Source organism: Microchirus variegatus (assembly GCF_963457635.1).
Source record: "Microchirus variegatus genome assembly, chromosome: 9".
In the NCBI taxonomy this organism is placed as follows: domain Eukaryota; kingdom Metazoa; phylum Chordata; class Actinopteri; order Pleuronectiformes; family Soleidae; genus Microchirus; species Microchirus variegatus.
The window spans coordinates 15395530-15410758 of record NC_139810.1 but is presented as its reverse complement, the minus strand read 5'-3'; the positions used below and the strand labels follow the sequence as shown (position 1 = coordinate 15410758).

Genomic DNA, 15229 nt, shown 5'->3' with positions numbered 1-15229 from the left:
AAATTGTTCAGGGTGCGTCACCAAGTCAAATAATCTATTTTGGATACAACGCACCCCTTTTCTACTGCTCTTTGCAGCTCGAGACTGACCCATGTTCATGAAGGAGACCTCTTAGAATCAGTATAATTGCATTCGCCAGACTGGTTTTCGATCTAAGTGAGGCACAAAGGGAACATTAGTTTATTATTGCAGCGATATGGCAGTACTGGATGATACAAACCTTGGGGTGGTGACGGTGCATTTTATCAAACCAAAGTCATTCTCAATAGACTCAAAATCGCAGAAGATTATTTTAGGGTGACCGACGGGATAGCTTTTCTGTGCCTGTTTGGTAGGGTATAAGGAAGTGAAGTGGGAATGTATTTTTTTGCCCTCCACAACTTTGTAAACTTTCGCGGGTTGAGTCTTTCAGGTGCGTTGTAACTTTTCATAAAGTCCTGCAGTCCCTGGTCTGTTTTGGCTCGTTCCCACATCACGCGCACATGTGTGTCCTTCTAAAGCTGAGCAGTTTTTCTTTAAACCGTCTGTGAAGAACACCAAATGTTACCGACAGCATTTTTATGTTGGGGGGGGGGGGGTGTAGCACTTTGAACAACCGTGCCAGAAACATCCTGCAAACTCGTATGCAGTACGCACACCATCCCTTCAACGTGGTATGGTCCAAATTGTGCCTCTCCATTATTCAGGGGATGCCGAATCTCTATATCGTTTTTGAAGCCTTCTAATTCTAGCCACTGTATGGATGCATTGGAGGAGCTCTTGTACTGATTAATGTATGCACCATCCTGCGTTAATGCCAGTGTGTCAGGGGGTAGAAATTGTGTTTTAAACACAGCCATACAACATGAAGCAAGTGTTTGTACACTCTTTAACTCATTATGCTTCACGATAGATGATGCAAGCTTTGCACAAAACATCATTGAACCCGTAGGAGCGTAAGCTCAAACTGGAAATCAACTCTGCCCCCTCTTTTTCTGACATGTAGTCAATCTAACCCTAACCCTCAATGGGGATTAGGGTAGGGTCCTACAGAGTCAGAATCAAGCCATCTCTGTTTAAACAAGTCGCCATACATTAACAAGACTTTACTTCCACGCATGGTTAATCTAGGGATAATCCCATTTGGTGAAGTAATCCAAAAGTAGTTGTAGTAGTAATGTGGTTGCCAAAACCTGACGCGTTGTATGCTATGATTGTGTAATATTTGTATTTTGGTTGTCTACATGTTTTCAAAATCACTTGCACAGACATAATTGGCCTCGTGTTTACCACCCTCAGCTGTGGTTTCAAATCCTAAAATACGCATTTGAGTCGGGGTTCAGATTGTTTCTGTGGTTGGATGAAGCATTTATGCACGGCCACATTTATGCACGGCCACAGCCTTCACAATATTTTATGCTATGGCAAGGTCTGAATTTTAGTCTCATTTTCAATTGTAATCACCGTCTGAATCCATAGCATATTGTTCAAATTCTTTCTCTACATCCAACCAGTTTTTGAGGGGAGAGGATGAATCGTTTTTCACTTATCATGACAATTTTGCATCACCTATATTTTGATTTGCTTGTACATTTACGTGACACGATTAAACAATACAAAATGAAACAAAATCAGACATTTTAAAATGCTAGTCGTGGGGGCTAGCGTTACAATTTTTCAAATTATGTGCCTAGTTAATTATTTAAAACTTGGGGGAACTTACAAATATTGACCAATTCTTTTGGAATTTCAAAAGAGTTCTGATAAAGTTTCAGTTCGTAATTAAATAATCGTTTTTTTCTAATAAGTTATTTCTGAATGCAGTAGAACCCCAACACCTCTTGATGAATCTGATTGTTCTGACCTCAACCCCTGAAATGAAAGTGCAGTGTCAGGACCCTCATGATTTAATACTGGCTTTAAGAAGTCTCATTCGTCCCAAAGCTGGATTTGCGAGTCCGTCCAGTCCAGTAAGACCGAGAGCTCTTCAGATTCAGGATTTGGCCTGATAGAGTGTCCAGGGGGTTACCAGTTCAGCCAGCGCTCTCAAGGCCGGGGTGCTTGGCACAATGCCACGTGTTGAACTCTCTAAACTGTTGATGTTGTCCTCCGGAGTGTCCGAGACCAGGATGGGTGATGGACACGAAGTTGCCTTCTCCAAGGTTGTTGCAGTTCCTTCCTGTCTTGGAAAAAGAATCTTGCATCCACTGCCTGAGGCTGAACTCTTTTGTTGAATATACTATATACACTCCTGCATAATACAAAAAAAGTGTAGTTAATTTATAACCAAAAATGGTGACAAAACGCCATTTTAGCCATTACCAGATCTATTAGTTACAGCAGAGGAAGTAAGCTAAAATAAATGACATTTTGCTGTTTACAGCAAACAGTTCTGTGCTTAATATTCTGAGAGAAGTCCCCTCCACTTAAATGACAATAAGGTTTCCCATGCCTCCAACTGAGACAGTGGGGTGTTGAAGAGATCACATCCTAAAACTGATTAAAGAAAACGGCAACAAAATAAACTAGCAAAAAAGTAAGAGTAACTTCTTGAGACTGCAGTTTGCGTCAACCCTTATTGTATTTATCATTATTAATTACATTTATAGAGCGCTTTTCTAGACACCCAAAGCACTTTACAAATTACCCATTATTAATCAACACATTCTCACTAGTGGTGGTAAGCTACGTGTAGCCACAGCTGCTCTGGAGCAGACTGACAGAAGCCCCTCCGACCACCACGATCATTCATCCACACAGTACATTCATTCATTGCATGCATTTTCGAACTATTTAACACTGAGAAGAAGGAAATAGTAGGAAAAACAGTGTTTTAACCCCTGGACTTCTTTAACCGCTTCTTCCCTGAGGTACTTTTTGGAGACCTGCTCGAAAATGACATGCCCAAACTAAATATAATTATCTTGGTATCAACATAAAGATAGCACTAACAAAATAAGTTTTTTTCCCATGCATTACACTGAGACAGTGAGGTGTTAAAGACATCCTAAATATTGTGCATTCTTATTTTATTTTTTCTTATCTCTACTTTATTACTTACTCTACATTAGAGTGTAATTTAATTAATTTTTTTTACCATATTGTATTTTATTCTATTTTTACTCTCATCTTACATTTTATTCATTTTTACTTATATTTAGCGTGTAATTTTTTTTACCGTATTTTATTTTATCCTTTTTTTATTTCTTTTTACTCATTATGCCCTTGCACATTTCTGCACCTCTTCTCACCTTAACTGAGCTGTTTGCCTTTTGTTAGAGGGGGATATGACACCTTTTATCAACCCCCCCTTTCTTTTATCAATCCTCACATCTTTTAATCTCACAAACACAATATACTTGATAAGGAAGTTAAAATAAAACCTTTTGATAAAACCCCAACAAATGCTCATTTATGATACTTCCGTGACCATACAGAGGGATATCGTCATAATGTTTTCATTGAGGTAGTGAATGGTCTTTAAAAGTTGTCACTCACCTTTTTTTGACAGTCTCTGGCTTTTGTAGACGACGGGTCCGACCAGCTCTCCGTGAGCAGGAAGCAGAAGATTGTTCCTTTAAAAAAAGTTTGCATTTTAATGACTACATAAAAACTTGAGTATCTATCTTAAAGAATACATGTGTAACACTGAATCTGACTTTAAACATTTAAAAGGTGACAGAATGGTAATACTAAGCCACAATTGAGCACTAGAAGGGCCCCCAAGAGCAATTAACTAAAAAAAAAAAGTTTGGATTGCTGTAGATTTAGAATTTTTCTCTCCATTTTTACCAAAGCTTTTTCACAGTTTTTACATAGTTACCAAATGTGATTATTTAACTTTATATTATATTCATAAACCCTTTGTATTACCTTGTTCCGTGTGCCTTTGTTGATTTACATTATTATTTAAGTATGTTTGATATTTATTTGTTTATTGTATTTAATGCTGTGTTTTTTTACATCTAAAAGTCAAATCTTTGTATTACAGGAGTATATTTTGAATACCCCCCAAAGATTGTGCACATTTTTTAATTTTCAGACCTTAATATGTTAATATTTTATTTATAAACCGTTTGGTTTTATGTATTGATTCTCTGTGTCGATAGTAGGGTGAGTTGCTGATTTTACCAAATATTAATTGAAAGATTTTACTGTAACCTTGCAAATCTGGTGTCTGCTTCCATGCAACAAAAAGTTCTCACATTTAGTTTTACAAGTGTATTCGTATACGTGACGGAGTATAATAAGTAGAATACCTTCAGTATAGTAGGTGTGTGAATGATCAATAATAATTATTATTGGCAACAGATGGCCCCAAAATCAAATTTTGCTTAGGGGCCCATGGAGGCTTGGGCCGGCCCTGTAGCTAAGATTGAGGCAGAATTGAGCTGACACGAAGGGCTAAGTTTGAGCATATAATTCAGCAAACAGAGTCACCATTAAGAGAACTTGACAGAAGTCACTCACCATTCTGAACGGGCCACGAATCTGGACCAGGTCAAACACGCCACCTCGAAGCTCCTTGCGGCGTTTTTACACGAGCCACCTTTTCGGCGTCTGACGTCACACCGCGGAAGTTCTATTCTTCTTTTTTTTCCAGTTCCCCTCCTTCTTTCCTTATTTTGAGGTTAAATGGCGGCCGGTGGGCAAACACTGTTTTGCGGCTCGTTTGTGCAACTTCTCTTCAAAGTAACAGCACGGAACTGTTGGCTGGAGGACGACAAATGGAGTAGGAAGAAATCAGCGGTCATCAGCTGGTTGAAAAACACCTGCGTGAAGATGAACAGGTGTGTTGTATGTCACCAATCACTGCTCGTGATGCTTCTTCTTCTTCTTCTTGTTGTTTTTAACGGGGGCTGGCCACAACATTATGGGGCATTACCGCCACCTAATGACCCGGGGTGTGGCTCAGGCTTCTATCTCTCAACCTAAATTTCTTCCTAATTATCTAAATACTACTACTACTACCAATAATAATAATAATAATACAACAATATATATATATATATATATATGTATATATATATATGTATATATATATATACATATATATATAAATAACAAATATATATGCATTAAACACATGTTTTATTGTCATTACTTTACTGATATATAGATTCAAGTCTATTTTGGCTTTTAATTAAGTCCATTTACTTGTCTTTATTACTATGTATTTATTTGATTATTATTGTTGACTGCATAGACTGTTCGCATAAACGGATAACATTCTCAAATAGTTAATTCTGGCTACTACACTGTTGTTTTCAAACTGCACAGCTGAACTTCAGCCAGCAGAGGGCAGTCACTTGCATAAAGCAGACTGATTTCACAGCTAGATGTAGTGATTCAGATATCATGTCTTTAAAGTCCCTCTAAATTGAATGCAGTTTCTCATCGTCACCCATTATATGTTAGAAAAAATGTGTGTACTCTTACAGACTCTGGCAAGCACAGGTAAACCTGCACTTTGGGACCAAAGTGATCTGTTGGGATGATGGTAAAAATGATGGTAAAACACAGTCCTGAACGTTTGGTGGGGTCTGATCATTAAGTGCTTTGTACGTGAGGAGGATGATAAATGTAAATTGTGTGCTAGTGTGGAGAAGTTAACACTGGAGTGATATGGTCTCTCTTTCTAGTTCCTGTCAGAACTTGTGCTGCAGCATTTTGAATTAACAGGAGGGTTTGAACAGACTTATCGGATCATCCTAATAGTAATGAGTTGCAGCAATCTAATCTAGATGTAACAAGAGCATGAACTAATTTCCCAGCATCCCAAAATTGTTGTTGAATATTTTAAGAATGTGCTTCACAACACTGCCACCTGCTGGATTACAAGGAATCTGGCATCTATGACAAACTGAGGACATGTCATGTCAGAGGGACAAAAGTCAACATTTTTATATATCAATATCAATATAACCCTTGTCAAGTTTTATGCCTTTTTAAATAAATGAATAAAATAAAATAGGAAAAGTAGGACTGCATGTGGGGTTATTTCAATTTTTGCATAATGAGGACATGTTGCCCTAAACCACGGGTCTCAAACTCAAATGACCTGGGGGCCAATGCACATCTATTGTGGTCAAGAGGGGGCCGGCCTAGAGAACAAAAAGTGAGGGGAAAAAAACAACTGTTCACAATATTGCATCATGATATCACTCGTATACTTAATAATACTATTTATGATGCAAAATTAATGTTTGACTAATATCAAAAACAGACTTTTTTTTTAAATGATATAAATAATATTGTGGACAACTGTAATTCAAATTCGTACCAGGAGCCGTTTCGGCCACTGCCAGTCGTGGTGTCTATGATACATTTAATAATGGGATAATTATGATCAAATGTCTTATTATTACTGTTATGTGCCTCAGCTACACACTGTGTTTGATAGACGGTGAGGCCATGTTTTCATTATAATGATATTAAGTGGGGGGCCGCATGTAATCGACTGGGGGGCCGCATGTGGCGCCTGGACCGCCAGTTTGAGACCCCTGCACTAAAAGGTAAATAATAGTGAACAACATAAAAAAACAGCAATAAATTCACCAAATGTTTTGCATCATCAAGGTAAATGAATGTGATTCATTAAGAGATGTCTCATTCCTGTTTATATCATTTGGGGCCCTTAAGGTTAACTTCTGACGGCCAGTGAAGTGTTAGAGGGTTCAGAGCTTGAACTCTGAGGGGGGAAATGAGTCATTTAGCCATAATGATCCACTGTAGATTGATATGGCACTTGTCTTGCTAATGTAAAGCTGAGTCTCAGGGGAATGTCATTAATACGAGATGCGACCTTACATTTAAGGACGGACAAAAGGAGAAGTCACCATGTTTTTCCATGTTCACATATTAAAATAACAGACTATGGACACCTTAACAGAAAACACAGAGTATGGTGATCGTTCAGTGTTTAAAAGGTTGGAGTTCACTGTTCATCTTCTGCATGGGCAGCACATCAGAGAGTTCTAATATGATTTAAACGTAAATATTTGTTAATTGTTAATTCAGCCAACTGGGTACCATGAAAGTCTTGTCAAATACAAAGGAGAAGAAAAACGCATGAAATTCCAACAAACATTTATTTGTGAATTCTAAGACAAACAGGAGGCATTTCAATATTGTGTTTTGCAAGCTACATTTGTTGCAAAAACAAAAATCCCCTTCCCATTTAAAAATCTGCTTGGACCGAAGGTTCTCGTTCAACTTCTTTTCCCATTTGCTGCCATTTTTTTTATTTTGTCCATCAGCATCAAAATGCACCGAAAGTATGTACAGAGGAAATGCTCAAGTGTTGTTGGTCTATACGAGGAGAGAGCTACATACTTCACACAGCGACCCGGTTTCAGATCAGCTGTTGACATTCAGCTGTTCTCAGAGAAATAAAAGGACAGAGAGAGAGAGGACACACCTTTCCTTTCTTCTCCAGTTTCAATACAGAGCGTAAAACTTCCACACTGTGTACTCATTTTTATTTAGCTTTCATTGCTTATCCTTTTATTCAAGACTCAAGCTTTATTTATTTCTTTTTTTAAGCATCTCTTAGTATGTTATATAAAGCAAATATACAGGCTATAGCAAAGCTAACATTATAAACAGCTAAGAATTAATGTACACATGAATATGAATGGTACGGGGAAAAATTTTTTTTTTTTTAAAAAAGACACATGGGGAACATTGAGACCCATGGTGACCTGTAAAACAGTTAGCTGCAATGACTCGTACTTATAACCTGAGGGGGAGGAGCAAATGTGGCACCTGACAGGCGACCAATGACATCAGAGTCTGAGAAGAGTTTGCCGTTTTATGTCTGGATAGAAAAATGTATCCGGGTTGACGTAAATACCAGTGTATCTGAGGTATAATAATAAATCAAATATTGTTGCACAGATAGGTCGTACAAGCCTGTTCTTTAAAGGTCCAGTGTGTTCGGCTGGTTTGTCCATTCGGGGCTGCCGTAGAAACACGGCGGCGCAAGATGGTCGCGCTGTACAAGCAAGAGTACACGCTTCAAGTACACGCTAAAGACCTATTCTAAGGCTACGGAAACCAAACGAGTTTTATTTTTTAAGTGACTATACACTTCTAAGAACAACTGCCAATAAACGTTCCTAAAAGTTACACACTGGACCTTTAATCCTACACGTTGCACACATGACTTGAACGTCGCAGAACAGCGGCAGTTTTATCCACAACCTCGTCCGTATTATCCAAATATGAGTTTTATGCTCCACTCTTTAATTTGCCGGCTCGCACAGAAGTCTTTAAGGCAAACTGCACTCTCGACACGAAAACGCCACAGTGACACACAGCAACGCGTTATCGCCTGGTCATGATGTGTCCAGCAAGACAAGCCGCAGATCTTTTATGTAAACACAAATCAGTCTGCACCTACTGCAAGACAACAAACTGAGACAGTGTTTATGGGTGAGTAATCTGGAAGTCGCCATTGTCATGCAGTAGAGTAAAGGCACTAAAAATGACCTTGACAGCGAGACTAAATGACAACAGGACTGCAGCGAGGTGAATACATGTTTTCAGATGACTGGTCGTAGTTGCATCAAACACACATGCAGGTTCTGTAGGTTCTGTGTTCTTCAATGACACATCTCAGAGTATATCAATAAATACACGAGGTAGAACAGAATCTGTTTAACTTTCATCCACGTCGGAAACATTTTTTAGATTTGCATTAAATCACTAAATATAAAATACCAGTTTTGAGTCAACGCTTTTTTTTGTATGAAAACTGTGGATTATCAAAGTATTTGTTCATCTGTACACGATGCCAAAACCTCAGTAAAAGTCTATTAATTTCATAATTGTGCTTTTGTTTTGGAGGAGTTTTAAGGTTTTAAATATTTAAATATCCTACAGAGAATATCCAAGATGATCTGGAAGTGGTGCCAAAGCTAATGTTAGGGTGTAGTAAAGGTTCCTTTGTGGTTGGTTTCAGATTATTCACCAGAGTGTGCCGTGGCTGAGACTGTGGGATGACTGAATCATTACTGGACTGTGGTCGCGGCAGACAGGACTTCTGCAGGGACCTGGGGAAGGTCGGGATCTTTTTTACTGCTGACACGGATCTTTTTGGCAATGACGTCAGCAGCAGAAGCATCTGGCAGACGGGCAACAATCAACAGCGAGTATTTGCCAAAAGTAGGAAATGTGGAAATGTCATTGTGCTGATGGCAAAGGCTGCAACAATTGATTGATTACTCAATAATTGAATAAATCGACACCTAATGATTTGATTAAGTATTGTTTTAAAAAAATAAAATAAATAAAATAAAGTTCTTTTATTTCTGCAGTTTTCTGGTTTTGTGGAGAAAACAAAATATTTGATGACTTCATCATAAAAAAAAAAACACAGATTGACATTTCTCATTAATTTCCTTCAATTTTATGGCCAACCTTATGAATTAGTTGAGAAAATATTATAAATACAACAGATGAATCAACAATGAAAATAACGTTTAGTTGCAGCCCCCAACACAAGCAATAACAAATGTTTCAGAGCAACTTCAATTGGGCTCTCATATAATTCTCAAAACGCTGATTAGAGTAAATATTTCCTTAAAAGCATCCTTTCATTGCTCTAAAAAGAGAAGATGTGGGTGTAGCTGGAAAAGGTTAAAGGAAACAGCTACCCTGTTAGTAGTTAAAGGAGCAGCTTAAGCTCAAAAATGAGATTAAACTTTGTCACTTTATCGCTGAAACCAAATTTTTTTTTATTATTGTTTCCCTGTTTCAGTGATGTTAAATACATAACATGATGGCATGAAATTAAGATGTGGTTTCAAATTGAGTGACACAATTAAAAAAAAAAAAGCTTTGAAACTGTAGAGAGGAATGGACGTGTGGTCAGTCTCACTAACTGTGCTTTTTTTTGGGGGGGCACTTTAATGAGGTTACACTGTGTTAGACCTGTGGCCTCAAACCAATCAGATTTGCTACTCGAACAGTCTATTTTTGGAGCCTCTGAAGCAGACACTGGTTTCATACAGTTGGTTTTGTACCAGCAGTGAGGGCTGGAGTGGAAAGAGAGAGAGAGAGAGAGACAGCAGCATTTAGACTGTGGGTTTTCCTCAGTGTATTATCTGAATACATGCACCGTTACAGTAATGCCCTATTTTTAAACTGCTGAGTCACTAAAACAGTGTATACAGACAGAGACTCATTTGCTGGTCATACACAACAAACTGTGCAAGAAACACTTAAATAGATGAATGGATTGATTGGTTGATGCCTTGTTAAAGGCAGCGAGTCCACAGCAAACTTTATTCTAAGTAGCACCATAATGACTAAATAGAAGGAAAGGCTTAATAATAATAATAATAATCATTAAAAACATCCATATAAAAAACAAAAAATAAACAAAAATAATTTACTTTTTTTTTCTCAATAATACAATAACCCGTGGTATAAAACAATGAATTACCCTATTCCTATAAACCATTTAGTCCTTCCTCCACTGTGGTACAGTAGTGAACTGTACAGCCTGATCATAATTATGTGCAGAAAAACAATCTTGCCCATTTAAAGACAAAAAAAAAAGAAAATAAATAAAAGGCCTGCTGGGTTTGTTCATGTGTTTTTCTTATGGAGTCCAGTTTTGTTCTGACAGGCACTTTGTATATTAGATTATTTTACAAAGACAATCACATGGCGAACAAAACCATAGATGAAAAACAGGTCATTCAAAATCCATATTGTTGACAAATATGAATGTGTGGACATGACTTAAATGTCACTGAAGATTCACATATTTAATTAAGTTGTTGACTCAAGGTTGTAAACATCAGATTAGTAAATTAATTGTTGAATGAAACAAGTTCTTAGAGTGAGTAAAAAAAAAAAACCTTCCGTAACAGCCTCTTAGCTGCTTGTTTGTGTTATCGCACTACAATTTTAAAAGTAGCACTTTAATTACAAGGGCAGTTCTGCACAAGGGAAGAGAGAAAATAATGAAGTAAACGTTGTGTATTTACTCAACCTAGTAATGTTGTATTGGTGCACCAGAGAGAAGTGAAGCCTTAATGTGCACACAAACAATACACGTGCAGACCTGGGGAAAAAGTTTTCACAATAAAAGGAATGCATTGACTCAGTGTTTCCATCGACATGTTTGGACACACTGAATTTCACTGTTTCTTTGAAGGTTTGCTCAAATTCAATCCTATAAAGGCATAGATTTAAAAGATGCAGTGATAAACCCTCATGATTATACGTTCAATGTCATTTCAGTTTGATTCCAGATGTTATGATACAGTGTGAAAAGGTGATAACAGTGCATCTCTGTTCGATGCCGAGCAAAATCTGCAGATGGGCTTTGAGGTTAACTATGAAATGGTCCCCCATTAGAGACACCATATGTCTTAATCAGATCAGTCTGATGTGTGGATGAACCTAAGATCAGTGAAGAAACAGCTCATAAATAACGAAAACAGACAGGCACTTTTTCGCCTGCTGTACACACAGACGCCGGAGTGTAAAACCTTTGAACCAGGTTTCTCTCTTACATTTACAAGGTTTATAACATGGCTATGACGCCACAGTGTCCCTGTGTTTGTTGTCTCTTGGCAACACGGTGGAGTTTTATATCCAAATGTTCCTGGAGAGATTTGCTGTTGTTTAGGTTTGCTACAAGTCTCATACGACTGTAAGAGGTCCAGTCTGAGATCACTTTGTAAAGTCCAAACGTCCATCAATTGAGTCCAAGTCTGGTCATGCTAGGATACGTGGTTCAACAGAGCTGGAGATCTTCCTTTTTTGTAAAATGACAGGAGAAAAAGAAAGCTAGAGAGTGGACCGGAATCTAGATGTGTCATCGCGATCGCTGAGTTTTTATTGTACTAATCAATCTTCGTAGTTTCTTAAGAGTTCCCAGCACTGCAGGTGTGTCGTATATGGCCAGGTTCAGAGAGAAATCATCAGATTATATCTCACTTTAATGGCTGCAGAGTTGCTAACAAGACACATGATTTCTCAAGTTGTGACAAATGTCTCCTATGTGGCCTTATAGCTCACAAAGTAACGTAGTGGGATTGTATTCTTTCACCTGTGCGTCTAACGTGGCAAGTCTGGGGATCCATTTCTGACATCATAGTTCAACTGGTTACGCCGTCTTCGACAGTCGAGTTTATTTTTTCAAAGTTTGTTAAGTAAAATGGGTCAGTTTATGAGCTTCTGTCGAGTTTTGGGTCAACGTGTGGGTTGGAGTTTCAGTCAACCCTGTCCATCAGAGTGGTACGGTCCATGACAATTATAATGTAGCATATGTTGTGTGTGTGTCAGTGTGTGTTTATGTGGCAGTGGCTTTCTGTGCAGTGTGTGTCATATCTGGCAGTGTGTGCCTGTGTGGCAGGCCGTGGGTGTGTATGTACATTTGGTGACATTAGAAGGTTTGAATGTGTTTTCATGGCAGTGGTGTTTGGTGTTTTGTTTTACGTGTGTGTATATATATGTATATATAAATGTGTGTGTGTGTGTGTGTGTGTGTCTTCCTCCATGTTGTCACTCGCTGCAGACGTCCTTCTTCTCCTCAGCTGTGGCTGGAGGAGACTCTTGTGGGCGGTGCTTGCACTGGCCGAGTGAATGACGAGCTCCTGCTCTTGGTGGTCTGGCCGAGCAGGGCGACTGGGCAGCACAGTCACAGGGTGCATCCTGGGAAAGGATTAAAAAAAACAAAAAAAAACAAAGGAGACTTCTTAATTACCCTGACATGCAGGTGAGAATTATTTTTTCAACAGCACTGAAACACACAACCACAATGATCATTGACTACAACATAAAAAGTATCCAGTATTCAGGGGTTACACAAAAAAGAGTAGGAGAGCAAAATATTGTTTTTACTGTGATTTTGAGCAAGTGTAGTCTATATTTGTACATTTTTAATATGGGAACATGCAGGAATCCATGTTGCCTGACAACATATCTGTCTACCTGTAGCTAAGTGTATGTAGTGTGAACTAATCCAGCCTAGTAAAACTTTATTTATGAAGCATAAAATTACTGTGGCAAAATTGTGTTGGATTATATACTTTCCTTCAAAAAAACAAAACAAAACAGTGGTTTGGTCATAATGTGTCCAGAAAGTTTAAAGTTTCAAATATACCTCTAAAGATCTTACTTCGGTGCCCGATCCTGCAGCCACGACGATGTTCAGTGTTTCCTTCACTCCTCCCATGATATTGACCATTTCTTCTCCAGCTGTTTGCCTCATAAACCTCTTATTAACAATCCTGGTCACGCTGTCATTGCCTCCGCCCAACCCGGCCAACACATGTCCTCCAGCTCCAGCTGACACGCACTCTGGTTGGGGCTCATCCACGATACCAATACTCCCCAGGACACTCAGACTTCTGAGGCTGCCCATGGAGTCTCTCTGCACTCTCTCCGCAGACAGAGCGACACCTCCCTGACCACGGCTGCTGCAGACATTTCTGAAGAACTCCTGGACCAGGCCGCCATAACGCTGAGAGCTGGAGTCAGGTCCACACACTGCTGCTGCTCCAGAGGGTTTTCCTGCAGCAGGAGGATGCCGTGCTGGACTGGCACCCTGGCTGGCTCCTAATGGTCAACAGAGATCAAAGATGGGCATATCACAATTTTAATGAAATAACTGCCAGAATAACCCTACATTGATAAAAAATAATGACAAACAGGATTGGATTTGGAGACAGTTCATTAGAAACGAGCCATTCAACACAGTATATAAAAACACTGTAATTGACTGTGAAGTCTTCCCACACATTGACTCTTTTAGATTCAGCAGTGTGTGTTTTCTTCAAACTAACGTCACAGCAGTTTGTATGAGGGAGGAAAAAGCACGGACATACATTTCATTACATTTATCAGAAATTATTTTGTCAGTGGGAAATTCTCTACTCCAAGAAAACAAACTCCAGCATGTGAGAGCTAATTAAAGTAATGCAGAGTCCACAGCATGTTGAGCCGTTTCAAGATGCATCCAAGACACCTCATAAATACTAAATATGCTGCTTGCTGCACCACACATTTTTTATTAATGCAATCATTAATTAAAAGTTTGAATCTTTTTAATAAAATCACAAGATTAACTATCACCTTTTTATAATGAAACAAATAATCGCACAATCAAATATTCATGCCCATCGCAAATTCACTAGTGTATTTACAAGCAAAACCGAACAATGTGAAACGTGGCAGTTGTAGTCATTAATTATTAATCATTTAATTTTTTCAAGTAATACCAGATTATTCAGATAAATTGTTGACAGATTAATTTATAATGAGCTTCCTCTTCTATATAATTCTGCCTGTGAGACATGATTCCATTTTTCTCTATCAGAGTAAAACATGAGCAACATTGACTGAAAAGTTGAGGTGAAAACATTAAAAAATACCTGCAATAAATATATATAAACACAATAAAACAGCACTAATAAGTCAAGGTGCTGTGACAGTGAGACGAACAACACCTGAAACCAAACAATGCAGCCATCTGATCAGTATCTCACCTCCGTCACTCCTCCAGAGCGACTCTGTGCTTCCCGTGTGTTCCACCACACTGAAGAGGCTGGAGAGGCCGTCGGTGAGGCCGCTGAGGACGGGGCTGTCCCTGGTGGTGGTGGACCGAGCCCAGGCCGAGCCTCCGCCTCCGCCTCCACCGCCTCCACCGCCTCCACCGCCTCCACCGCCTCCACTCAACGGTCTCTGCTGGAGGCTCCACAGGCTGCGGTCCCTGGAGGAGGAGGAAGAGGCATCCAGTCGCGACGTGGAGACTAAAAAGAGAGGAAGATATCTCGCTCTTAAAAATAACCTAAAGTGACAATTTGTGAAGCAAATAAATTGACATATTATACTTGGAACTGGTTTAAAACAGATGCCAAGTAAAAAAAAAAATCAAAGACATTCTAATTACCAGAAGACACTCTGCGCTGTAGTTTTGGTGATCCATACTTGGGTGAACAGCATGGCCGATCGATGCGGCTGTGAACTTTATCCAGTGATGTTGATATCTGCCGGGTTCGGGCAGACACCAGCGAGGAGGTGGCTACAGACGATGGGCGAGGAGACCAGGCTTTGGAGTGTAACCCTGACCCCCTGCTGCTGGAAAGGTTGTCAGTTTGAAGCCCAATGCTGACGTACTGAGCAGATGTCTGTGTGGACCTGGTAGACATGCCAACCATCTGTGGGGAGGAAAGGATGTGACAGAGAATGTTTGTTGATTCAGTGGAGAGATGTTGTCTTGGCTAAG

General features: G+C 39.1%; 1 protein-coding gene across 1 annotated transcript in view; it reads right to left on the bottom strand.

Annotated features, from left to right (window-relative positions):
- Window positions 1-12504: 12504 nt before the first annotated feature.
- mtcl2 (microtubule crosslinking factor 2) overlaps window positions 12505-15229 on the bottom strand; it is a gene marked incomplete at both ends in the record, with an annotated part of 81081 nt that continues 78356 nt past the window's right edge. The window contains 4 exons of the mRNA XM_083895433.1: window positions 12505-12654; window positions 13121-13560; window positions 14490-14753; window positions 14894-15161. Of these exons, the coding sequence (XP_083751559.1) occupies window positions 12505-12654; window positions 13121-13560; window positions 14490-14753; window positions 14894-15161 (1122 nt within the window). The remainder of the gene's footprint in view (window positions 12655-13120; window positions 13561-14489; window positions 14754-14893; window positions 15162-15229) is intronic.